Source organism: Ctenopharyngodon idella, chromosome 10 (assembly GCF_019924925.1).
Source record: "Ctenopharyngodon idella isolate HZGC_01 chromosome 10, HZGC01, whole genome shotgun sequence".
NCBI lineage: Eukaryota > Metazoa > Chordata > Actinopteri > Cypriniformes > Xenocyprididae > Ctenopharyngodon > Ctenopharyngodon idella.
In genome coordinates, this window is record NC_067229.1 from 26329528 (window position 1) to 26356746 (window position 27219).

At 38.9% G+C, this 27219-nt stretch overlaps 1 protein-coding gene across 2 annotated transcripts in view; it reads left to right on the plus strand.

Moving 5' to 3' along the window:
* plppr1 (phospholipid phosphatase related 1) overlaps window positions 1–25094 on the plus strand; it is a 70836-nt gene extending 45742 nt beyond the window's left edge. Inside the window, exons 4-8 of one of the 2 annotated variants that reach the window (XM_051909956.1) lie at window positions 5240–5372; window positions 16106–16356; window positions 22308–22484; window positions 23128–23259; window positions 24371–25094. In XM_051909956.1, coding sequence (XP_051765916.1) covers window positions 5240–5372; window positions 16106–16356; window positions 22308–22484; window positions 23128–23259; window positions 24371–24403 — 726 coding nt within the window. In that variant the 3' untranslated portion in view covers window positions 24404–25094. The remainder of the gene's footprint in view (window positions 1–5239; window positions 5373–16105; window positions 16357–22307; window positions 22485–23127; window positions 23260–24370) is intronic. The other variant, XM_051909957.1, reaches the window with a different exon arrangement.
* Window positions 25095–27219: the final 2125 nt, after the last annotated feature.

Consider the following 27219-nt stretch of genomic DNA (forward strand, 5'->3'; position numbering starts at 1 on the left):
GATGTGCTTTACGTTGCAATTAATGAACATATTCACTGTAGATCCTTGTCATGTTACTGACTTTTATGTTTGGTCAATCAGTATCCAAACAGAAATGTTTTAAGAATCCATACAAAATGGCATAATTTCCCTTTACATCACATATATTGTTCTTGTAATAATTAGATCATTAGTGAAAATGAAGCTTTTATTTTGGGACTGGGATTTTTTTTTTTTTTTTTTTTTTTCTTCTTCCAGAATTGCAAGGAGAAAAGTCAAAATTGTGATATTAAAAAGTCATAACTACCTTTTTTATTTTTTGTTCTGTGGTGGTAACAATTTTCCATAGATATGCATACTGTAAATATCATGAAAATTATGTCACAGTGCAACCAAAATTGGCTTCATTTTCTCAAAGTAAAAAAAAAAAAAAAAAAGATTTATTGTTTGCATAATTGTGTGTATATATATAACAAATTATTATATGGAATATGACACATTCACCAAATGGCTTAAAATGTGCAAATCTATATCCAACCTGTAGGTTTCTAGTACCTTTTTCATACAGTTTGGGAAACAGTGTAGTTATTAAAGACCCCCTGTGGTGAAAATCAAGTTATTGATTATGATTATCATTAATGTTTTTTATATGTCTGTGTGGTGTTTTTAATATGCTTTAAGACAAACCATTGCCTTAAATCATCAGTCAACAACATTACTGAGTATTTTCTCCTTAAATCTGCAGTGAACAAAAGACAGTCTCGAACCCACGGTTTGAAATCGCCATTGCCTGTGACATCAGAAACAACATTGTAACCAATCACGTCAACATGCCGGCGGGCTTTAGCATATTATTAACAGCAAACTAGCAGGGGAGTCTTGAGAGAATCCAGGTTATCCCTGTATATTTTTCTGTTGATGTGAAAAATCATGTAGATTTAGCAATATGGCGGGTGTATGATGTATATTACGATGTTATGATGAACTATATGCCTTTCTCCACTGACGTTCTTAATTGTTCAAAGCATTTCTAAGGATACTGATTTTTAGAAGGCAGCCGTCTGACGAACGGGAACATGGTTTGTGTAACATTAGCAACACATTATTAGCTGTTTGATAACATAGTTAAGCAAAAGGCTAATCATGTTAATTAGTGTGTCCGATGTTGTAAAGAGTGATATACCATTGTGCTTCGTTTACCTCAGTGATGACTCGTTTCCACCGAGCGGTCTAGTTCGGTTCAGTACAGTACAGTACAATTTTGGACCCCCAACAGTATCCTTACTTGGTAGGCATGGTATATGCCAGAAGGTAGCAATCGATGTCATTCTCGTATGAAGAAGACAGTGACAGTAAACAACAATAGAGGACATACAGCAGCTTTGTTTGAGCAAAGGCTGAAGGCTGTAAGGAAAAACAGCCGAAAAATACACATTGTGTTGCAACAGTATTGTGTTGTCATTCCCCTTGTAGCACGTGCAAGTGACGATTCTGTCAACCAGTCAATGTTCTGCAGTGAGTGTAGCTCCACCCTTTTGGTACCGGTTCTTTTGGTACTATTTTTCTAGGTACCCCAATGGAAGGGTCCCAAAAAAGTGATATGGTACTGTTCAGAATTAGGGGTACCATTCACAACTTCTGGCAAAGGAAACAGCAAAAATTGCATACCATACTGTACTGTACTGTACTGTACTGAACCGTACTGCTCGGTGGAAACAAGCCATAAGTTGACTGAGTGGATCTCTCTGAACTGGTGTGAGCGAGTGGTGGAGGCGGGACTAATTTGCATATTCATTGATCCACGTATATTAAATGAGGTAAGGTGAGTTACATTCAAGCTATTTTAAGGCATGGAAAAAATTCACAGGAAAACACGTTTAAATATGTCATTTTGGTGATCAAAGATGAGTTTTAAGGGATAAAATTATAGACTACAGGGGGACTTTCATCTTTATAACCCTGCCTATATCTCAAGCAACAGACTGGAGTTTCATACTGTACTATTCTAAGAGATGAACACTGCAGTCCAATTCCGTCTTACTCCAGAGATATAAAGAACTGCAGCAGCAGCCTCTGGTCTTTTTTTTTTTTTTTTTTTTTTCTCTCCCCTCCCTGTGACATAAACTTTCTCTCCTCTGTATGGTAGAAAATAGAAAACCTCCTTTGTGTTTGGTAACTTCAGAATTGGTCAGTGGCTGAGGAATATCTGACTTCAAAGTGGCCTGTGAAATGTTGTATCTTTTAGGTGTAAATTCCCCAAACGGCTCCACTTTTGTCATCATCATTCTTTTCAGCTCAAACACACGTCCTTTCTATGCAAATTCATGCCGTCAACAGGACTTTCTTATAGTAAATTCCATCTTTTAACTTTTTAACTTTTTTTTAACTGTCATTTGAATAGAGACCCATGCATGTGCAACATATGACTGATGCATCCAATTTTTGCAAATCTGCTTTATTTAACTGAAATTGAAATGTTTTTAAGTTTCAAAAAGAGTCTACACTTCCTAATGAAGTATGTGCATGCATATTAAGCTTGTATAATTCCTTTGAAACCTTTGGGTGAAGGAAGTTCATGCAATTCCAAGGGCATAGATAAATAAATAAATCTTTTCAAACATATTTTTGTCTAAGGAACAGAAAAATAATTTAAAGTCTGCATGAAATGGAAGTTGTGATTAGTCTTCTCCCCCCCCTCCCTTTGTGACCTATATCTAAATGGAACGGCTTCTGGAACAAGAACAAATGTAGGGCGGGACTTGATTTTGTCCATGGGGGATTGATGGGATGGTAGTGGTTTGCTATTGGTGGATCACATGTGAGTGACAGGTTGCCCCACCCTCGCACCAGTAAACACGTCATCAGAGAAGAGAAGAGATGAGCTGCAAGAGGGAGGGGAAGTTTATTTTGAAGATTATGAGGCACATGAATTAAAAAAAAGAAAGAAATGAGGTGCACGGATAATCATTTATAATAAATAAAGCTTTAAGCTTCAAGTTATCTCAATTGTCTCACATTTGTGTTTAGATTGAAAGTTAGTACATAAGAATCATGTTGTAGATGACACAATGTGCTATTTTGAATATGGATGAGGTTTTAGAGATACGATGGAAGGGAAGTATGGAGAGAGAAAAAAGAGCTGTGTAAAGGTTCTTTGAAATGCTCCTATTGTGTGCCACAAATAAAATAACAGCATGAGGGTGAAAAAATGATCATTTTCTTTTTTTGGGTAAAATATAGCTTAAATGTGTTTATAACACTTGATGTTTGAATATTGCTACTTTTCAACAAATGAAATCTGTGCCAGGTCACAAAGTATTAATTTAGTTTGTTATTAGTGCGAAACTCCATGTTTAGTCACAGTTGGCTTATTAAAATTAATACAAGGGCAAAGTGAACTGATCATTAGAGGTTCACTCAATTTCACGGCCATAAAAGACTTTTAAAACCTGATTTTTTTTTTTATTTTTTTTTTTTTTTTGAGGGGGAAGGGGGTGGGGGCATAAATAAATAAATCTTTTTAAACATTTGTCTAAGGAACAGAAAAATAATTTAAAGTCTGCATGAATTGGAAGTTGTGATTAGTCAAAGTATACTTCGTTTTTTAGCGTACACGCACAGTCAAACGCACAGCCTTGCAAAGTATGCTTCATTTAACTCACAAGCGTATACAAGCGTTCAACGCATATGCAGTTTTGAGCAATCTCTCACCACGAGTTGCAACCCATGTAAACATCTTTGTATTCTTTCATGCTAGAGGGTACTGAGAGTACTTTTTAACCTCTTAGCACAATCTCTCGTCTATGTTGGCCTCCATTGTCGCTGTAGCTTGCATGTGTTCCGATCTGTTCTGTTTATGCAGTTTTTCTTCGACTGCATTGTGAATCGACACCCCCACAGCACGGTTGACACCTTACTGCAAAAAAATTAAATGCGCATGTGCAACCCGCTTGTACAAAGTACGCACGGTTACAAAAATCCAGCGGTGTGTATACAGTATGCGCATACTCTTCTGATGACAAAATTCACTTCACGTGCACTGTACGCTGACCCTCGCGTACACATAAAAAGTGAAATGTAATTTGGGCTTATCATGACCAGCAGCTCATTAACGTATGACTGCTCACATTTACACATTGATGCCTGTGTGGCAGTTCAGCAACCTGTCCCAATGTACAACAGTGTGAACCACTCCTGTTTTCACATGTGACGAAGTTAGCATAACAGTTGTTTATTTACATATTGATGTCTTAAAGGTACAGTAGCAAAAACTTGAAATTTTGAAACATTGATGTCAATAGCCACTTTTCCACCATCAAGCCAAACCTTTCTTGTTGCTGTTCCATTCCGGTGCCGATCCGGCCCAGCCAGTACGGATACGGTTTCATTTTCCACTGTGGGGCTGATAATACTGATAATGAGCTCTTTGGCATGTAATACAAATGCGTCAGTCGTTATCTTGTTAACACAAGAGTTTACAGATGGTATGATATGTAAATATCAACCGCTTTTTGGAGGATGTTCAGATATTTCTGTTTTAAACTTGTTTACTTGGCCAGCTACTGAGAAACTGGTAGCCAGGCAACAGACAAGACCAATCCTGACAATGTCATAACACACATTCTACCAGCATGGTCATTTTTGGTGTGGTTTTCATTTAGTGTATGTGCTCATCCACTGACAAACCTGTGAGTAGATTTTGACACTTTTGCAAATGCTGATTATTTCTTAATGGCTGATTAATCAACTTGACCCATTAATACTACTACAGAATAATAATTAAGAACACCTAAGCAAACACCACTAGTAATACTTCAGTGAGCTCTCAGAAGTAAAGATACAACACAGATCCAATGTGTCACTACACGCATTGCACCAGCACTCTTCAGGATGGCTAGCCAACCGTGATGAGAATTCCAGGCTGAGAACGGTTAATAATTGTGCCGTACTTAATCAAGCTCAAGTGGAAATATAACTGGAACCGTTCCTTACTGTTCTTAGAACTGTACGGTCTGGCGGCGGAAAAGTGACCATTGACACCAAAGTGTGACTGTTTTTGGTGCAAGACACTTGAATAATGTAAGGACTTAAGTGAAGAATATAGCTCCTCCAATTCAAGTGATGAGCAAAAGACCAGAAATTATAAGAGACATGAAACTCACTTGTATTTACATAAAATGCATTAACTGCTTAAATCTAATTTAAAACTTTTTTTATTATTATTATTATTATTATTTATTTATTTTTTTTCTGTCTGTAGATATTTGTTGGGGAGATCTCCATGTATGTCATGAAGTCCACTAGAGAAGCCCTAATAGCCCAGGAGAAAACCATTGTGACTGGAGAATGCTGCTACCTAAACCCTCTCATCCGCAGAATCATTCGGTTCATTGGTGAGTCTTCTGTTTTCATCAGTGCTAAACATTTCAGCTCAGTATTTTTTGGTTCTAATATGGATTTTCCAGGGTCAAAACTGATCTCCTGGCACCATGGTGACATAATGCATACTTGGATTTATTTTATTTATTATTTTTTTTCTAAAACAATGACAGTAATTTTTGGGATTGCTACTGTGTGTATATGTTAGGGCTGGGAATGATAATTTGTTAATTTCTATACTTAATATCGAATGATTAAAATACTAAAAATATATTACATATCTAAAAATAATTAACATAATTCATTAATGCAGCATTTCGCTTCCTGGGACTACAATAATGTCACTTCCTGTGGATCACGTTATATGATCATGCTATTAGCAGGCCATTCGCCATCGGCTTTGTGAAGCAATGGGATTTTATTGTATTAAGCATGAAAAATTAATTTGTAAAATAGGCTTTAAAGTAAAAAAATAAAATGAACAGACATCTTTCATTTAAACCGGAGAGCGCATAGAATGATGACAGATTTCAGTCATTTCTTATAAATAAAGGCACAACAAAATGAAACATTTATTATTATTGGTTTAGGGGATGATTGTTGTAAATGTATTGAACTTAAAAAAAAAAATTTGGTCATGTATTATAAACTAGTTAATAATAAACAAAAACAGTCTGCGGTTTGGCTTTTTCAAATAAAAATATATTGTTGAAGGGCTATAATTAGTCATTTTATTCTTAACATTTGAAAAAAATCCATTTGAAAACAGTTATTGGTGTTGGCAAAATAGTGTTGATAGTACTAATGATAGTAAATATGCTATTAAACAAATATCATTTAAAATATACTCTCTGTGCAAGTATATTTGATTACAAATTTGAAAGGGTGAAACCCTAAATTTTTCAGAGATTTTAACAGTTATGTGTTTTGAACATCATAGAAGATAATGTTTCTATCCATTAGTTTAAATAGTAGGAGAAAACTAGTTAATTTTAAGCTTTTTTTTCACTATTTTCATCTTCCAGGTTTACTCTTGAAATCAAATTGGTCCCAAATCCAAATATTTTTTCCACTTTCTGTTTGGACAGGCAAGTCCGCTTGTCACTAGAAACTTGAAACATTGTAAATAGTGTTAATTGTGTTATGTGTTCCATGTAAGTTTTATATAGTAGTTTAACTTTGTTGCACTTGTAGTTTAAATTTGTCTTTGTGTCATCATCACAGCATAGGCCTATACACATCAATGACTCAACGGTGTCTTTTAATTACTCATGATACTGTGTGTCATTATCCTATGAGAAGACGCCTTGCTTAATTATTCATGACAGCACACGGTAGGGTAAAGGGTAGGATTAGATTGTTTTGTATAGTTTAAATCCACCTCTTTACATTAGGGTAATTTCCCTTATGGTTAGGGTTAAACATATATAGGGTTAGTGGTAGGATTAGGTTTAGTTTTGTGTCGCTAGTCAACTTCTTTATAAGGGCTAATTCCCCTAGGGCTGCTCTTATTTAATTCCAGCAAAGGGCAGGATTAGGTCATGTTTAGTAAAGCTTGTTACCTTCTTTATTAAGGAGAACCAAATCATCAGTAGTGAACCTCAGGGTCATTGGGTGTTTCGGCCTTTTAATCACTAGACACCCTTCTCTGAGGCGGCCCATCTTGGGATGATCAGTCCCAGACACGTGTCTCCGAAATTATACTAATCAGATCCACAATTGTATTGTTGGGATCCTATTCTCCCTATTATATTGAGATATGCAAAAATTTTTCAATTTAAACTTATCTAGACCGGCAAATCGAAAGCCAAATAGCCAGTTTTCATTAATCCTGGTCCAGCATCCCATTCCCAAAATATATCCTTATTACTGGTCTCGAACCCCAGTCTCCCAGATACTAACCTTCCATTAATTACCCCTATGCTAACTTGAATACCAATCCAGAAAACACTGAAAGGCTCCCCTCCCTATCTGTGTTCTAAATCAACCTTTTTTGTTAAGGAATGCAACATTTTCAGGAAGAATTTATCAAGACCATCGAATCGAAAGCTCACCGGCTAAAATTAAATAATTCTGGTCCCGCATCCCATTCCCAAAACAATTTCTTTTATACCTATTACCGGTCTCAAACCCCGGTCTCTCAGATCTAAATATTGTACTGATTACCCCTACACTAACATGGAAACACATCCACAGAGACCGAACACTTCCCTCTCTATTTTTATTCTATATTAATTTTTTTTTAAGGAATGTGAAATTAAATTTATCCAGACCAGCGAATCGAAAGCCAATGGGCCAAAAATTGATAATCCTGGTCCAGCATCCCATTCCCAAAAAAAAAAAAAAAATATCCCTATTACCAGTCTAGAACCCCAGTCTCACAGGTCCTAATATTCCACTATTAACCCCTACACCAACCTATCTATACATTCTCCTATTTTTACTTGTATCAGGATGCTCCTAAATTGTGCCTGCCCTTCTCAAGAATATCTCTAAGAATATATTTATTTATTTAACCAATATATCTAGTGCTATTGCTGTCCTAATGGACCCAGAGAGGCTGGATACCCACCTCTCTCCCCAATTATCTCTTTATCACCGGTATTCCCAGAGATACCCAAAAGAGAGCCAGTTTTCAATTCAGGGAGAATTGACTGGTGGATGTGGTCAGTAGCACACAAGAAGCTTCTACCCGTCATTCTCCCATCCATTCAATAAAGCCAAAGTGTCCCTATAATTCACTTACATATCCTCAATACTGGTGAGTACCCGTAATGCATTGCAACCTACTTAATTTACTCATTCTAATCTATTGTAATAAATCTACTCCCTTATGATTCCTTCCAGACAAAACCTCCAACTCTATATTATGCTATGTACTATTAACAAAAAACAAACTAAAAGATACCCTCAATCTCTAAAATATATCTAATAAAAATATAGGACGCCCCCTCCCTCTTCTATCCTATCATCCTCCTCCTAGTATTTTGTCACTATCAAGGAAATGAGCAATATCACACTCGTGGCTGTGCGATATGGCTGTATATCAGCACGGCTGTGATTCGTCCGTAGGTAATCACAATGTGCTGATATACAGCCATATCGCACAGCTATGAGTGTGATATTGCATTTATACAACAGTTCGACGGCACGAGTGTGTAAATAAATAAGAAATGACAACGGAGTGTCTTTAAAACCCCCTTTTGTGCAGCACTACTTCCTTCCACTACTTCCACGGATTCAAATCTCAAGTTGACAGTTGGACCAAGCCTCCGTTACTACTTCTAAAACGTCACTTTAGAACTAGTAACGAAGGAATGTTGAGTCCCTCCATTGAAACGCATTGTATTTTGTACAGTATTATTGAGAGAGAGAGAGAGAGAGAGAGAGATCGCCTGAGCGAGCGTTACCAGTCTGAAATAATAATATATAACATTCATTCTTCAGGTCGATGTCCAAAATATTATATCCATTATAAAAGTCCGTTTGAAGGTCAGCTGAGGAAAGCGATCTTTGTATCTTATTTGTCCTTTTTACCGCTAAGGGATTTTTCCATAACATACAGCAAACAACTTCCTTGCAAAAGTTCCTTTCAAATTTAAAAGTCTCTTGCGACTTACTTATTGAATGAGTCTCATATTACGCACTATTTATTGAACATCAAAAAACAACAATAGCCATTATAAATGACAGTAGGAACGCAATTGTACAGTTCAGTCAAACGCACAAAAGCACTAATGTTCCCGTGACAGGTTGTCAAATGTGCTGTGGATAATTACCAAATGCCAAAAAATAAATAAATAAAATAAAAGCTACATAGTTAAGAAAATATTGTCGGTGTTCAAGCGGAAACCGGCTCGTATCTCTGTATTTCCTAAAAAAAAATAATAAAAATAAAACTATTTCCTCATTTTTGTTTTATTTTGTTTTTTTAAAAAAACAATGCTATAGGTTACCCTTTTATGCCTGTATGTGGGTTTTACAAATATTTAACGAATGAAAAGGATTTTAAAGAGCTCATGACAAAACCTAATAAGTCCATTGGGTCCTCAAACTGTCAGTCAAACCTCATAAATCCGCCCCACCTCTGTCGTGAATGAAGTGCTGCACGCGGTTTGGAGATCTCTGCTTCTTTGCAATGCAACGGTAAATAAAGAGCTGATGTTTGAAAAGAAAAAAAAAAATGTAAAGCATTTTCTTTGCTCAAGAAACACTATCTATAAAGGCTAATGTTTTATGTATTTAAAGAGCGGAGAAGAGTCTTCGCCTGATATTTCCCGTCTAGTTGTAGCCAATATGCTATGCTATCTGGAGGAAGTAAATATAGCCTTAATATTACATTTATCAAATTTAACATGGCACAATTCGACTTGCTCTGGAACAATTAATAGATTATTAAGGCCAAAGATTGCCCGTTTTATGTACTAAAAATGAATTGGTGTCTCATGTTTAACCACTATAAGAGCCAGCGGCAAATCCCCAAAGCATTGGCAGAGATTAAGCTGTTCTCGGCAGTTATATGACCCCTGAATGGCCGTTGAAGGCCTGGAGCTCGAAAACGTCTTAACAAATTGTAAAATAGGCGCTACAGTTTGTGCTACAACAAGTGTAGTATTCGCAAAAATTACGGTGGATTTGCTTGGCCGCCATGACAGTCGCTTCAAGCGGAGTGATCCAAACGGTGAAAAGGTAAGAGTGCTGTTATCACTAAAATATTGCACGGCTATCAGCCAATCAGATTCAAGAATCAGAAAGAACTGTTGTATAAATTCTCTCTACTAACTTACCTGCCTACTCCTAACCTATCAGTTCATCCTTGTTCACAATTACATCCTATTAAATTGCCTTCTTATTTTATAATAACCCAATCCTAAATATGTGAGTAGTATCCACAAAAAAACAGAAATCCCTTATTACTAATGTATTAATAAGCAATTATAATACTATGTATTAATAAAATAATTTTAAGAACCCTTTCAATGCAATATACTAGCTAGGTCCCGAACCCCGGTCTCCCGGTAAGAAACCTACTTTTAGTCCCCTAGACCATAGAAATGCAATTACTCTAATTACGCAAGTTTTTCATACTTCATCTTTATTAGTACCTACTATTCATATACAGTACATTCCATTAAATCATCTAGATTCTTTCATTCAAACCTATTAAATATTAAACAAATATTGTACCTAACCTCTTGATCCATTGTTTTTCTTTTACCCATCTATCTATTCTTCCCCAGTTTAGGTTGTGTTCCAGTCCCCTTACTCTGATATTCTCTAGGCCATGTTTCATAAAATGTGAAACAATATGACCTTTGTCTGTCTCTCCTCTTCTAATCATGTTTTTATATTTCTATGTGCTGCTATCCTTATTCCAACTGAGTTTTTTGTCTCACCCACATATCTCATCCCACATTTGTTGCAGCTCATCAAATAAACACGTAGGCCTGTTTAGAGGTATAAGTTGAGGCAATTCAAACACCTTACCACTCACTCCTCTCACATATCTATGGATCCTTCCTTCCTTTTTTTTTTTTTTTTTTTTTTTTCTTCATTGGGTTTAGATAGCTTACTGTGTACCAAATTTTGTTGCTCCATAGCCTGACCTTGAGTATGTTTGTTATAGTTACTCTTCCTAGCTTGTTTCCTAGCCAATTTCTTGGTAGTTTTAAGAATGCGTCATAATCGGTGGTAAAATCCTTTTCTGTTCTCCCTTACTCTTATCCATTTTTTTTTTTTTTTTTTTTTTTTTTTTTTTTTTTTTTTTTTTTTTTTGGGCAGTCTTACCTTCTCTGCCACATTTCTATCCTTCGTCAGTGTACAGATCCTCCTAAATCTCAAAAGTTGTGCCTTGATAATACCTTTAAGAACATGTTTATCATGATCACTGCTATAATGTAATAAAGTATGCGTATGTAGGCTTGAAATGCACCTTAGTGTCTAGTCTCCCTGTAGCCTCAAATTCAGGGCCTTTGAACACTGTGGTGTCTAAAAAGTTAATCTCATCTGTTTTTAATTCCTACTTGACCTTAATCGATCCATGATGTTCATTTAATATGTTGACAAATTCCCAAAAGTCCTCTTCTGAATGGTCCCACACTCCCCAAATGTCATCCAAATATCGGAAATAGCAGGTAGGCAGCTTTGTTCATTTCTGAAATACCGGCTCTTCCCACTCAGCCATATAAATGTTCGCATAAGCTGGTGCGAAACGCTTACCCATGGCGGTCCCCCAAATTCAAAGTCGTTCTTGGTGAGACTCAATTCCAACAGTCTTAAAATAGCCGCTTCTGGTCTGTTTTGTTCCAGATATTTTTTTTTTAACCACTCTCTTACCTCTCTCAATCCTTTATGTGTCTCTATATTCGTGTACAGGCTTTCAACGTTCATAGAAAACAGTCTTTCACCCTGGTTCAATTTCAAATTCTTCACCTTACCCAGAAAGTTGTAAGTATCCTTAATGTAACAAGTATGTTTTGTGGAAAGAGAATTAAGATGGAAGTCTATAAACTCTCCTACACAATCAGAAACAATTGGTCTGCCCAGAGGCATATTTGGAAATGGCCATGAAGCTTTTTCTTTATGAATTTTAGACAGAATATGAAACCTCCCTTTTGGTACCCCCTTGTAATATTATGTGTTCCACTTGTGGTTTGTGAGGGAGCCTCCTTTTGAAATATATCCTTTTTTTTTTTTTTTTTTTTTTTTATTACTTCTACTGAATCCATGTAGATGGGTTCTTCTAAAAGTCTGTAAAATTCCTGATCTTCCAGCTGTCAATTAACCTCCTTGACATATTGCTCCCTATCCATAACCACCACAACACTTCCTTTGTCTGCTGGTTTAATTACTAGGGAAGTGTCCGCACTTAACCTTTTTAAGGTTTCCCTTTCCCCTTTTGTAACATTCCAGTCCTCTTTCTCCTCAAACCATACACTAACCAGCTTTCTATCTTCCTTCTATCAAATCCCATACCATTTCTGAAATTTGTTCATTCCTGGGCTCCCACCCAGTGTTCAATCTAAATGGGGACCTTTGCCCAATCCTCATCCTGACTTCCACCAAAATGGTCCGCCAAATTTATCCTTCTGTGATACTGGTAGAAGGTTTCTATCTGTAATCTTTGTGTGTATATTTTCTTTCACAGTCCAATCTTGGTACACATGACAGTCCATGTTCCAAAAGTTTTATTTTGTCTTTATTCAAATCTACTAGTTGGGAGAGGTTCATCATGGTCCCAGATGTTTTTTGGCTCACATGATGCCTCCCCCCTCCTAGTTTAAATGGCTGTACCAATGGTTTAGCATCGCTTGTGCAGTTTCTCCAGTCTAATAGATCAAATCCCTCTCCATTTGAAACTTATTGTAGGGCAAGTGGGCTATTCCTTTTGTAGATTCATCGATCATGATGTTTAATTCCCTCAAAACCTTTTTCTGTCTTTCTGGTAAATCTTCTGTATAGTTTATCCGAGGTATCTTGTCAGCATTAGGGAATGTAGCCTGCGCCGCCCCTATCATGGAAGTATGGTTTCGGTTGTTCATACCAAAGTATAAAATATATTTGAAACTTCTGGACTCACCGGTGTCTTGTGTTTTAATATCCTGTGGGCGTGTGCCAGCTGCGCCCTTGGGTAACTGACTACCTGAACTCTATTGTGCTTAACGGTAAGGGTTACAACCCTCTACAATGCGAATAAATCACTCGAATGTATGACCAAATTTCACACTGGGTGACTAAAAATGTCTAATTAGCCAATGGCTAGTAAATTGTATGATTTCAGTTGCCTGTGATTGATTTAGAGGCAAAAGATTAGCGCAGATATAATATCAATGCCTGCTGAACTTTATGCATCGTCGCTTGGCTGAGAGTGCCCTCTGTCACTTAATCTCACACACACGCACTCAACTTAAGAGAAAGAGAGAAGCTTACACGTGCCACGTAAAAAGAATTGACGCTGTTCCAATTGGGTCAGTCCTGCATTGTCATGAAAGTGTATCAATTGCATGTTTTTAAGCCTTGCCAATTTAAACATTCAAGCACAAGACGTGAAAATAACCCGCACATCCAAAGTGCGTACCCAGAAAGGCTCGTCTGACAGCACACGAAAGATGAATTGAGCTCTCTTTCACGACTTCTGCCGCTTGAATGGACAGTTTCACACAAAATTATGTCAAAATTCCCATCTTGGAAAGTATCCTAGTAAACATAGTCTGTTATGTCTTAAGTGAACGTAAACAAACAAGAAAGAAAACGCATGTGTATCAGTTTATTAACTTTTGTAACTTTGTAACTCATCTATATTTAATTTAGACTGTGAAGACTATGCATTGCTATTTTACGTTTACTTTTCAATTTCTGTACCTAATCTACCTAATCTGTATCTAACTACTGTCACCTGAATTTACCTGAAAAGCACTGTTTTTACCTGAAAAGCACTGTTTATTTAATTTGTATCTTTGTTCTATTGTTTGTGCTATTGCTTGTAGTTTGATTATTTGTTCTTATTATTTGACTGTTTACTTCTTTAATAGTGTTTGAAATTTATATTTTATATTTATATTTATTTATTTATATTATATTATGTAGATTTTTTTTTTTTTTTTTTTTTTTTATAATTTGCATTGTTCTTGTTTTCCGTGTAAAATGTCTGGCAAGTAAAGTAAAATATTTACTAGCCAATGGCGACTCGAGCTTCTGTGTGTCTGTAGATGGTTGGGTTAGGGGACGGAATATACAGTTTTCGCAATATTAAAATCATAATGTCTATGGAAAGTCCCTATAAAACATGGAAACCCAACAGAGCTATATTTCACAATACCTTCTTTTGGGGGACGTCCTCATTTGTAAAAAAAAAAAAAAAAAAAAAAAAAAAATAAAAAATGGTATAATAATAAAATAATGTTTGTAAAAATTCAGAAAGTTTTCTATTAGGGTTAGAGTGTGGAAAATGTTATAGTATTAACATAGCTTTTTATAAAAACAATCTAGATAGCTAAGTTGCTGTGCTTATCCACTGGGAAACATATGGGTAGATTGTGACACTTAGGCATATTATTACTTGATGGCTGATTAATCAAGCCCATTAATACTAAAAATACCAAAGCAAACTCCACTAGTAATACTTCAGTGAGCTCTCAGAAGTAAAATGCAACACGTATCCAATAAATCTTTGACTGTGTTAGTGGTATGATTTACCTGGAGATTTTAAAGTAAAAGTTTTAAAGTAAAACTGCTGAGCTGTGGCTGTTTTATTGATTAGAAACAGACAGGGCACACAACACTACCTCCAAAACACATCAATTTTAAATGTTTTCTACAGACATAATGACAGACACAGTCAACATAACCTTCCAAGAAAACTTCCACTTACAGTATTTCTTTTATGCATTCATATTTAGTGCACATTTCCATGTTGCCAACCAAGTGCTTGATGTAAAATGAAATTAAAAGCATGGGAAGCACTTGATTTAATGGATATGATGCATAATGTAGTGGAGGCTCTAGTAATGGTGTCCTCTGAGGCTTGGGATTGCAGTGTTATGGACCATTGTATTGCAGCCTTTTCGCAATATTGAGCAGTTGCGGCCTTAGAGAATCCCAGCCAGTAGTGGTCTTGTTTTCAGTAGCTCAACTTTTTGGTCATATAGAAACTCCACTATATTGCCAAATCATACACAACCATGTCACATAGGCTAGATCTATGAATATTATTATAGCCCAGTGGCTGCGACCCTACAGCCTGTGCATACTGACACACAAACACACAATACACATTGTCTAGTTGTTTTTGTTTAAAGGAATGGCTGTGCTGTTCTCCACTTTTCTCCAAATCATTTGCACACTCATCTTTATTTTATCTTATTTTTTTATCTGAATATGTAGAAACATTGAAAGCTTAGTCTCCATGTTTAGCTCGAAAGTTTATGCGATTGCCGCTGGCTCGCCGTGCAGTACAGTCATGCCGTGTAACAGAATTTTCTGAGAGCTCCAACTTGTACCATGTGACTGCTGTATCACCTGACCACTGCAGATTAATTTAGGTATTGATAGTGTTGCCATAGAAACGCATAATTTCTAGTCTGAGGATGTGAACAGCACAGAGTAGAACATCATGTGTTGTCATCTCGAAATTATGGGAATTACGAAATGGCATGAAAGCAGCTTAAATACTATGGGGATCACATTTTACAAACATTATTTTACATCCAATGAACAGACAAAACTAATGAAGCAAAAACCAATTAAAACAGAACACACGAAGCAAAAGAACCACATGACAGGATCACATGAGTGTAACAGGGAATCACATGACATGAACCAGGAAATACAAAATAAAAGACATGACATGATAGAAATGAAAACATGAAACAAGAACCAAAATCTAGACAGACGTGACATGTTGGTTAATATTTTATTCCTTGCAAGATTACAAATCAGCTGGAAAATGTCAGACTGAGAGAGTTTGCATAACTAGAGGACATCATAATTACATGCATAAGATATTAAGCTTAGTAGAGTAGTTTTGTTTGGGCCAAATGGTGTATGCAAATTTAGCTTTTGCTCTAGTGGGCATTTGTAATTACCTCTGGATAAAGATAAAAGTAACATTGTTCCATCAAGATTGAATTAGTATTCATGGGCATCCTCCAAACCCTTGTCTGATTTGCTTATATTTTCTGAGCTTTGATTGGGAGCAACAAGCTGAATATATTTTTGCCAATGCTTTTTTTGTTCTTTTTTACTGCAGGTGTCTTCGCATTTGGCTTGTTTGCCACCGACATCTTTGTCAACGCCGGCCAGATAGTGACTGGCAATCTGGCGCCATACTTCCTGAGCGTCTGCAAGCCAAATTACACTGGGATGGATTGTCACTTCAGCCATCAGTTCATCGCCAATGGAAACATCTGCACTGGGAACCAGGTGGTGGTGGAGAGAGCCAGGAGGTCTTTCCCATCCAAAGATGCTTCGCTCAGTGTCTACTCTGCTGTCTACGTTACTGTAAGACACTAGTGTGCATCCTAAGTAGTCTGTTGTTGCATTTTTTTTTTTTTTTTTTTACTGTTGTATGTTAACCTGATTTCAATTGGCCCATACTTCATGGGTTGTTAAAGTGCCCCTATTATGCTATTTGAAAGGTTCCTAATTCTGTTTAGGGCTCGTACAGCTTACAGCGTTAGACCAGTCTGCTTACATAACTTATTTAGCTCTGGAGGCTTCCTAAAGCTCAGCGATTGTACACACTGTAAAGACTGTAACAACGGCGTCGATTTTACCATATCAGTCTGAGCGTGAGTCTACTTTTAAAGCTGTTGAGATAATTGGAAAAAAAAAAAAAAAATACAGCAATTTGTAAATTCTCAAATGTCAGGGTGGCACAACTGAAAACATGTTTTTTTTATTTTTTTTGTTTTATTATGAATTGATAAGGTAATAACAGTAAACATAATGCCTCATTATAGATGACTCCAACTGATCCTTGTGGATAAAAAAATCTCCGGTTATGACTGTAACCCTGGTTCCCTGAGAACAGGGAATGAGACACTGCGTCCTAGAACGCATATGGGGAACGCCCTCACGTGACAGTTGGAACCAACAGCTTCAAAAGAAGGGGTTCCTTTAAGGGAGAATGGCCAGAGGACTGAGAGGACTCTGGCCAGTCACTTACCTTCCGACCGGTCTTCGGGAGCAAGTCCTAATGACCCAAAACATAAGGGGAGAACTAAGCTCGACCGGGACGAGCAAAGCCAAACTTGAACAAAAGAGCTGTGAAACAGCACCAAAAACGGTGAGGATTCCCAGAAGAGCCTGGAGAATCTGAACAGCTCAGAGATGGAGGTAAACAAAGTAAAACCTAACACCATCTAGATAACGTACCCAAGGAGGCTCAGAGGAGCCAACTACTTAGATGTGAGAATATATATTGCAAGCTTGGAATACTCGTTCGCACAGCAAACACGAGCTGTGTGCTCAGCATATCGCCTGTCTACCCTTAAATAAAGGGGAGCACAACATAATGCTACCGGAATGGTGAGGAGGCCTCATGAAGGGCCTGCTACTCCCAATAAACACGGCTGTGGGCCCGGGTTGCCAGTGCTAGAGCTCTAGGGGAGCGAACTCCAATTACCAATAGGAATAACGCAGTCGACCCGAGCAGTATAGGTGTAAAGCATGCATGGGGCATAGAGCTTGAATGTAAAGAAAGAGAGATCCAGGAGCTAGCTCCGGATGAAGAGCGGCCTCAACAGGGAGAAACCCAAGGAAGCCAGCCATTCAAACCAAAACTTGAAACAAATCAAGGGGCCACTCACAATGAGACTACCAAGCTCAGAGAGCGGAGGCTTCAGCAAAGAGCACACTCTCAAAAGCAAGAGGAGGCCTACAATGCTTAAAGCGGCCACAGGGAGGCTAAATAACAAAAGCTCACCGCTTGTCACTGTTAAATTCTAAACACCACCAGGGAACCACATACTCAAACACTGTTAAAATTCAGTAGCAATGGAGTAAAGGAACAAACTGAACAGGGGAGAGGAGGCCTGCTACTCGCATTCTTAGCCTAATGCAGACTAGAAAGGGAGGCTAAAACAGATGTAGCCAACACCTACTGCTGAAATAGTCGGTAACAGGTTGACAACGTCTGCCTAGGTCGGGACAGGGGCGGCCCAAGAGGAGGGCCGACCCTCTGAACATGAAACCCATGTAGTTAAATAAGTAAAAACTGGGCGCCTACCAGACAGGTTTTTTTTTTTTTATAATCGAAACCACTAACACTCAGCGGGGTAGCGGTTTGAACCTAACAACTCTCATATGAGAGGAGGCTGGTAAAAATAAAAAACCCAAGGTGGCCAAGAAGGAGAAATAGCCCGGAGCTCTAGGGAGCAGAGGCCCTACAAAGAGAGCCAACAACGAGAATGTCAAGGCGACCTCAAAACAAGGCCAACGCTAAGACAAACGTAAAGCTCGACAGAGCAAAAACACAAAAACCACTACCCAAAAACAGGCAGCCAAAAAGCCGCCACCAAGGTCATGAAGAACTGGAGCTCAAGGGAGCGGAGGTTCAAAGAACCGCATCACTACAACCCAAGGAAGAGACCTGAACTGGAGGCCAAGACAGCCTACACTAAGTCCAACATAATTAAGAGTCTTTAGAAGTAAAGGGCAGCTAAATGATAAAATAGCTTGCCATACTACACAATCGTTCTGAAAACCACCCCCTAAGAGCTTCTAATAAAACTCTCATTAGAAAGGAAGCAATAGCAAGGATGTGAGATCAGCCTTTCATAAGAGCTCCAGGGCCCAGAAAGCCCCAAAAAACCCTAACGTATACAAAATAAAAGCCCCGCCAGCCTAAAGCAGGGAGCCGCGGTCACTGCAACATGAATAAATCTCCCTTAGCGGGGAAGTCGCCTGCTAAGCTCACCTAAGACCAAAAAAAGAAGAGGCCGAATGTAAAAATGGCCTGCCATACTCCAGCAGTCTAAAAATGGCTGTGCTCAATATCAAGCACCAAGCCGGACCCTCAGAAGGAGTTCCAGGATGGGAACAAACTCATCATCGGGCCCAGGCTTCAGGCCTGACGTCAGAGCGTGCGCAGGGCAAGGAAGGGAACAGGGGGAAAGAAGAAAAAGAGGAGAGGGAGATGGGAAAACCCTCAAAAAAAGAGAGGAAACACTCAGCGGCGCTCACCGCGCCGGCTTTGTAACACCTCTCTCAAATCCTGCTTTTTCTTTCTAGCATCGTGCCTTCTCTGAGACCTGCTCCTCTACAGAGGAGGGGCCCGAGAGGCGATGCTAGACCTCTGGCGCTTTCTATGATCCTCAGACCATGACGGACCAGGTCCCCCTGGCTGCCTGGGTGCAGATTCGGACCAATGCGTTATACAGGATTTAAACACTCACCCTCGCCTCCCTAAACTTCCCAGCCACCGCCTCGACGGAAGTCCCGAAAAGTTCAAGCGGCGAGACCGGTGCATCGAGGAGAAAACCCTTCTCTTTCTCCCCGATGTCAGCCAGCTTCACCCACAGGTGTCTCTCCGTTGCCACCATCGATCGACCGATCGCGGCAGCAGTTTGTTTGGTGGTGCAGAGAGCCAGGTCCGTGGTGCAGCGCAGCTCAGCCACCACATCAGGGGAAAGACCCTGGCCCTGGTCCAAATCTTTCAACAGATCAGCCTGATATGCTTGAAGCATTGCCATAGTGTGCAGTGCAGCACCAGCCTGACCTGCAGCCGCGTATGCCCTGCCATTCAACCGAGAAGTTGTTTTTAGTGATCTAGTAGGCAATGCCGGAGCCTTCACAGATGACGCTCCACCACCAATGAGATAGTTCGCGAACATCTCGTCGATAGGGGGCATCGCCACATATCCGTGCTCACGTATCCCCTCGACATAATTCAATATAATTGCGAATTATGCATCCCCATGCATAATTCGCATGCCCAAACTGATGAATACGGGCCGAATAAGGGTTTTTCCATGCCTTCTCGATCTCAGAATGGAGATCAGGAAGAAATGGAAGGAGGAGTATGGCCGGAAAGAAAGCATTCGTCCAGCCTCCCACGAACCGCTTCATCCCAAGCGCGCGCCCATGGCAGCTTTAATCTGCCCGAGGCACGCTCCATAACATCCAACAACTCAACATATGCGGGGCAGGATGGTCGCACGGGCTCAAATGAAATACTCTCACTGCCCTCAACAACCATCGTCTGCTCTTCAGTGTGGCTTGAAGCCAAAAGAGCACTATCTGCTGAACCAGAGGATGCCAGAGAAATGGCATCCTCGTCGAGCAGATTGCTCTCGTGAGCCGAAAGAGCGTGAAAGAGAAACGCCTTTCTCAAACTTTTCGGTGAGCTCCACCTGCGAACCCCACGACTTGAGTCTCCTCTCGGCCTCAGCACGAGAAGGACCTGCACCGCCAGGTACAGATGCCTGTCCCTCTTCCCTCGATAAGATTGACAGGCGAGAGCGGAGCGTCCACATATGGCAGACGCTCACAACGCAAACAGATCCCTCGAGAACTGAACGCGCGTGCTCCTCACCCAGGCAGTGAACGCATGACGTGAACGTCGTGTGTGTCATCCAGTGTCAGATATCTCGGACACGGATCAGCACAACGCTTGAAATGCTTCTCAGACATTATCAAAAAGGATCTTACCTTGAAACAATCGCAACAGACAAAACAGTCACTGAAGACGAAAAGAGGATGACATGTTTTCTAGGCACCCCTTATATACTGTCTGGTCGCACTAGCATGACGTCATAGGCTGTCGCCAGCCAAGAGGATTGGCGTGATTCGACTATCGCTTCAAGTCAAGTCCAGTCACCTTTATTTATATAGCGCTTTTTACAATGTAGATTGTGTCAAAGCAGCTTTACATTGATAACTGGTACATTATTTGGCTGCACAGCAGCTCTTAAAAGAATAGTGTCAATGCAGGCAGATCAAAGCACTGTTGAATATCAAATGTCAAGTCAAATGTCAAGGCACCTGTCACGCAAGAGCATTCCCCATTTGCGTTCTAGGACACAGTGCGAGTTCCCTTTCGAAAGGGAACTGCTAATTTCAAGTATGGGTAGGTTGGTACACTTTCCATGTCAGGTGGTACAACTGCAGTGTGTGTGTGTGTGTGTGTGTATATATATACACACACACACATACATTTGAAAAGTAACATTTTAAACAATATCTCAATAAACACAAAAACAATTTCCAAAATGTTGACAAGACTAAGTTTAATATAACATCTGTTTAAATTACATGAAAGTAAGGTTAATAATATAAATTAGAGAACAACATTTTCAGTTTTACTCAAATTAGAATGATTTTTAATGACAGCACCAAGTCTTCTAGGCATGGAATGAGCAAGTTGCTGAAATTTTGCAACATCTATCTTTTTCCATTCTACAAGAATAGAGAGGATTAAGAGTGATGCTCAACTTGTCTCTTCAGAATTCCCCATAGGTGTTCGATTGGGTTCAGATCAGGAGCCACTGAAAGCCTAGGAAGGCTTTTAGTGAAAGTTTACCTTATGAAAGTTGCATTGGTACATATTTTTTTACTTTAATTTTTGTGTTGTGTGGTAACCGTTTTATACAAGCAATAAGGTACTTGAGGCTAATAAGTCACGGCTGAAGGGCGTTGTTAGGCACGACACGAAGCGAAACGTGACTTATTCACGTTACAGCACAGCCTCTCGTACCTTATTGCTTATATATATTTTATGTATAGTGCATAGCAGTTAGACACCTAATGTTAGACACCAAGTGTGACTGTTTAATCTTATGCAGTTGATACCATACTACTGAAATTCTCAATACCATTTCAGATACCAAAATGCATGCATCCTCTAAATATTTCTCAATTATGTAAGGTCAGAAAAAAAATAATGAAAAAAATTACAAGTAAAAATAATAGAAGAAAGATACAAATGTAGTATATGGTGCTTGATGTTTTTCACGTGTCTAACAGCGGTATTCAGTAAAACGGAGTACAAACGTAAAATAACTGAAGTACTAAAAACTTATGATAGATTTATATTGCAAAAAAATCATTTACACATGTATAGATATCACCTACTGTACATTACCTACTGTAACTACAGTGAAATCTGGTTTCTCTCACTGATTTTGAATAGGCCTTTAATGTATTTTATTGTCAGGTTAGTAATGTTGAATTGCCAGGGTTTGTGGTTTTTTTTCCTCTCTCTTTTTTTCCCTCTTTTCTCTTTCGTTATCTGTCTTTCATGGGAATAAGAGGTTATTTACTCAGATTCCGTTCTCCATAATTGGCAATAATTTCCCTGAGGTGGAGCAAGCGCTGTGTATTTATTTAAGCTTAATTTCCTCACATTCACCTGCTGCACAATAAATCCAGTGAATTAATCGGTTCCTCAACATGCGCGCGTATGTGTGCGTGCGTGTGTGTGCGTGTGCATGCATGTTTGCCTGTTTCAGATGTACATCACGAGCACCATCAAGACGAAAAGCAGTCGCCTGGCCAAGCCTGTACTTTGTCTGGGAATCCTGTGCGCTGCTTTCCTTACCGGCCTGAACCGGGTATCAGAATACCGCAATCATTGCTCTGACGTTATTGCTGGCTTCATATTAGGAAGCTCCGTAGCTCTTTTTCTGGTGGGTTTATAGTTTGTCATTGTTTTAATCAAATAATAAAAATCTATATTTTGTCATTTTTAAATATGTTTTTAATATATATTGTATTGTCTCTGATAGTTTTTTTTTTCTCCTCTGTATTGATATATGGCTTACAAAATACAATATTGTGTAGCAGTTTATTTGTATTATGACATTGACATCTTTAGTAAATAACGTGATGCATCATAAAATCTTCTCACAAATTGGTTCACTAATTGATTAGATTATTTTGGTACTCATGCAAGTATTTGGATGAACATTTTTTGAACTGTTTGAACATTTACAATGTTCCAAAAGATTTATATTTCAAATACTGTTCCTTTTTGTTTATCAAAGAATCCTGAATGTGTATAGGCCAAGTATTTTAAATTGTATTTCACAATATTACTGATTTTACTGTGTTTTTGTGCTAACTGAGCATTTCTGTTCACCATGTTTTCTGACTGAAGTGATACTGAAAATCTTCCCTGTTCCCTTCCACTTTAGTTTTCAAAATCCTTAGGTTCCACTTTATAAATAATGGCATATGTTTTGAAATTAAATGATCTTTTTTCTTCTTTTGACTTGGCTTTAGTAGGTATGATAACCATCCCAATCTTCAAAAGTTCCTTTCTCATTGTAGGGAATCTGTGTAGTGAACAACTTCAAAGGGACCCACTCCACTCCTACCAAACAGAAACAGGAGGATTACCGCGGTCTTCCCTTGATGACATTCCCCCGTGTGGAAAGCCCTCTGGAGACTCTCAGCGCACAGGTAATGTCTTCTGTGGCCTTCAGTAAATCATTTATCTGTCATGCTTCTCACAATCATCTCTTGGTATTTTACACATTTTATAATAACTTTCATTAATTAGTCATTTCTTTAAGGATTATCACACTTGCACTGAATATCAGCACGGTCAGTATGAGACCATGATGATATTCAGTAGAACAGCACAAATGTGATGTTACAGTTATGTAAACAATCATTTAATATAGAGTAATTTACATTTCAAGCACAATGTGGTTATTTTATTTATTTTCATTTCGCTAACGTATCACTTATATCAATATTTGCTGGAAAAAAAAAAGCAAATTAAGCTAAATTATGTTTATCAATGACATTACATCATTGTGGCATACTAGCAACTTTCTATATCCATTATCACTGGATATAGAAAAATATAGCTTCAGGATATCACACAATAATTTGTGATTAATTATGTAAATTTGTAATTGTGAAATATGTTTTTCTATTCTTCACGTTCAGAAGTAATCCCAACATAAGTTTCTGTCTATATTTGGCTGGCTTGCATTTTGTAAACCCTACTGAAATTTTAGGCGCCCCTGCAGTAGTTCCATTATTTGGCCCCTGAGTAAAAAAAAACCCAAAATGATTTGATTTTTCAGTTTTCCATTTATTCTTCAAAAAGACTCATTTTATCACCTTATACAGCGGGGAGATCCAATGCTGCTTCATTTCGACACTGTTTGCAGCAGGGAAAATCTTGTCAGACAACTCTATTGACAGCCAGCCAGTAAAATGCCTCGAGCGCCTGAGCAACAGATGTCGGTCAGAGTAATCCCCCTTTGCTTTGGACATCCGCTTAACACCCTAGTGCAATTTAGAGCTGGCTACGCAAGTCATTGTGTTTGGGAAACAAGGAAAATCAGGTGTTCTGTCACGATCTGGACAAGTACAATAATCGAAACGGTTGATTCAACGGGAATTGGCACCGAAAAATTACACATTCTGCTCCGTGGCTCTCTGGAGTTTCCGTTAAATGCACCTGACTGGTAATAAGCATTTAAGTGACAAGTCAAATGCTTATTACCGTCTGGAATGGCACAGCATGACTCTGAATCCAATTTTGTTTGTCTTTCAGAACCATTCGGCATCCATGACTGAAGTCACATGACTAAGGGGGCAGCACAGAGTCACTTTCGCTTCACCTCAACACTTCTAGGCACAAAAAGTTTTTTGTACTGTGGCATACTGTAAAAAAAAGAAGAAGAAGAAAAAAGACAGTATTATGTTGTAACTAGTTGTACCTAGAAGCAGCTGTTTTGTACATTTTGTATAAGAGAGTGCTGTAGCTTTTCCTCATAATGTCAACACTACTCAATTCATGTCCAGATTTCTGCCTTCTTTGTCATATTTTACATCACAAAGTAAATATATACAGTCTATATATAATGTAATTCAAATATCGATGTTGTTATGTGGTATTTGTACAAAGAATGATTTTATTTAGATTTTTTTCCTGTACATTTTTGGACAAAGATCATTTTGTATTCTTTTTGTTATCTGTATAAAGCATTTTGATCAACTTTGCCTGCTGATTTTCCAGGAATGTTTTTGGTATACCTATTTTTTTGGTGTAAGATTTAAAGAAAACATGTTGAATTGTTACACGTCGTTGTATCTGATTCTCCTCGGGCATCTTTGAATGGCCATGTACTCAGCATGTAATACACAACACTGTTTGAATAACCTGTTATTCCCGACTTGTGTTTTGTTTTTCTTTAAAGTTTGCGTTTCATTTGAAATGCTGAATATATTTTCCTGAGTAGTCTGTCAAATAAATAGTCTGTAGCTGAGTCCAATAACTTGCGTTGGTTTCATTTTTAAGAATGTTAATGTAGTTTGTGCCATAATCTCATGATGACAAGAATGTTTTTACTCCTACTACCACTTTAATTAAAAACATTTATTTATTTTATTTATTTATTTATTTATTTATTTATTATTATTTTTATTTTTTTTTTTTTTTTTTCTCAGCCAGGTGGTGTTTAAAGGTGTCTTATTATGCTTTTTTTTTTTTTTTACGTTTTCAACTTTATTTAGTGTGTAATATTGCTGTTTGAGCATGAAAAAGTCTGCAAAGTTACAAAGCACAAACTCACTCCATAGTGAGTTATTCTCTGTATCTCTAAGCACTGATTCTGAACTTCCTGAAACTCCTCGATTGTAGTGTTGAGTTCCCTTTCGAATGGGAACTCGCACTGCGTCCGAAGACACTTTGGGGAATGCCTTGGCGTGACGATGTCTGAAGTAAGAATAGAAAGCGACAATGACATTGGCCTGTGACAGCCCATGATGTTACTCTAGTGTGACTTTTGTCTTCAGGTGACCCTTTGTTTGAAGTGTTTTTAGGTGATTGTTACCATGGCATCCTCCTCTGACAAGTGCTTTAGGAAGTGTGATATGTGAGTCATTTGTTTGGGAGAGGATCATGCGCGTTCCATTCTCGAGGGAGCGTAATGCGCAGATTGTTTGACCTTTTCTATGAAAAAGCTCTGTTCACGCCTGGCCTTTTTCTCGAGGGAATCGGAACAGGCATCGGTCCCCAGGGGATCACAACCTGCTGCAGCTAAGGCACAGTGGAGATTGAGATCCTGGGGCTCTCAGGTCGAGCTGGCAGCGGACTTTGAACGAGGTATGTCTCTTTCTCATTCCTCTGCCGCCGGCACGAGCGCTGAGCCAGATGAGGACGTTCTTTCATTAGAATCATCCGATCTGGCAGATAGCACTCTTCTGGCTTCGAGCCAGGAAGAGCAGGATGTGGCTGCGCTGGGCGAGGACATTCTTATGGAGCCCTCACAGCCTGCCTGCCCTGAGTATAGTGAGCTGCTGGAGGTTATGGCCTGTGAGCTGCTGGAAGTTCTGGCCTGCACTACACAGTGGTTAGATCTTCCTTGGAAGCGTGAAATGCCACAGTTCGCTTGCGGCAGATTAGACGAGCATTTCTTGGCTGGCCATAACCGCTGGGCTCTCGAGAGTCTTCTGTTTCTTCCAGACCTCCATGGTCGATAAGTTCAATTTATTCAATTCAATTCAATTCAATTCAATTCAATTTGAAGTTTAGAGAGGCGAGGGTGCGTTCCATGGCTTTTAAGAAGTTTATACTGTGCCGTTTAAGGTCTACACCTCAAACCTTGGGGGGTTCTGGGCCGCCTGGGTCTGTGGGCCACAGAAAGGCCCAGAAACAAAGTGTCGCCTCTCGGGCTCCCCCTCCTGATACAAGGAGTAAGTCCCAAAAGAGGCGGGACATGAGGAAAAATAGAAGGGATCTGAGAGAGGTGATTGAAACCAAGCACTCGGGTGGCAGAAATCCGCCCCACGCTAGAGGGAAATATCTCCCTCCCCCTCGTATCCTCCTTTCTTTTCCAACCCCCCTGTTCGGTAACATCTGTGGGGGGTGATTTGAGGTTTGTGCCATGCTTCACACCAGGGCCCTGAACTGAACCTATGATGTTTTAACGGTTTCATGTTTTCTAACATGTTCCCTTATTCTGATGGTTTGGTAAAAATCCTGTTTGTGAGAGTATGGGAGGCAATTCTATTATTTTTAAACATTACTGAGCTCTGGTTTTAAAAGACCCGTCATGAAGTGAGCCGTCATGGTGAATTGTTTAATTCTGAGCCTGTTCGGCTGAGGCCCCCGCTCTCTGGAGTCTCAGTGAGACAGTGAATTCAAGTCTTCTGTCCCCTTGTGGCCGCATTGATGTACTGCCTGTAAAATGAGGCTGGCTGAGGCCTCGGGCTTCTGTGAGGCCGCCTTGGTAAACTGCCTTTGATTTTGAGTGAGTTCATCCTCCTCTCGCTATAGAGAGTTGTTCTGCTGAGGCCACCGCTCATTTGAGCCCTGTCTGGGCTGTTTTTCAAGATGGCTCTCTTAGCCGCTTTGAGCGGCCTATTTATTTGCATGCTTGGCCTCCTCTCACTATAGAG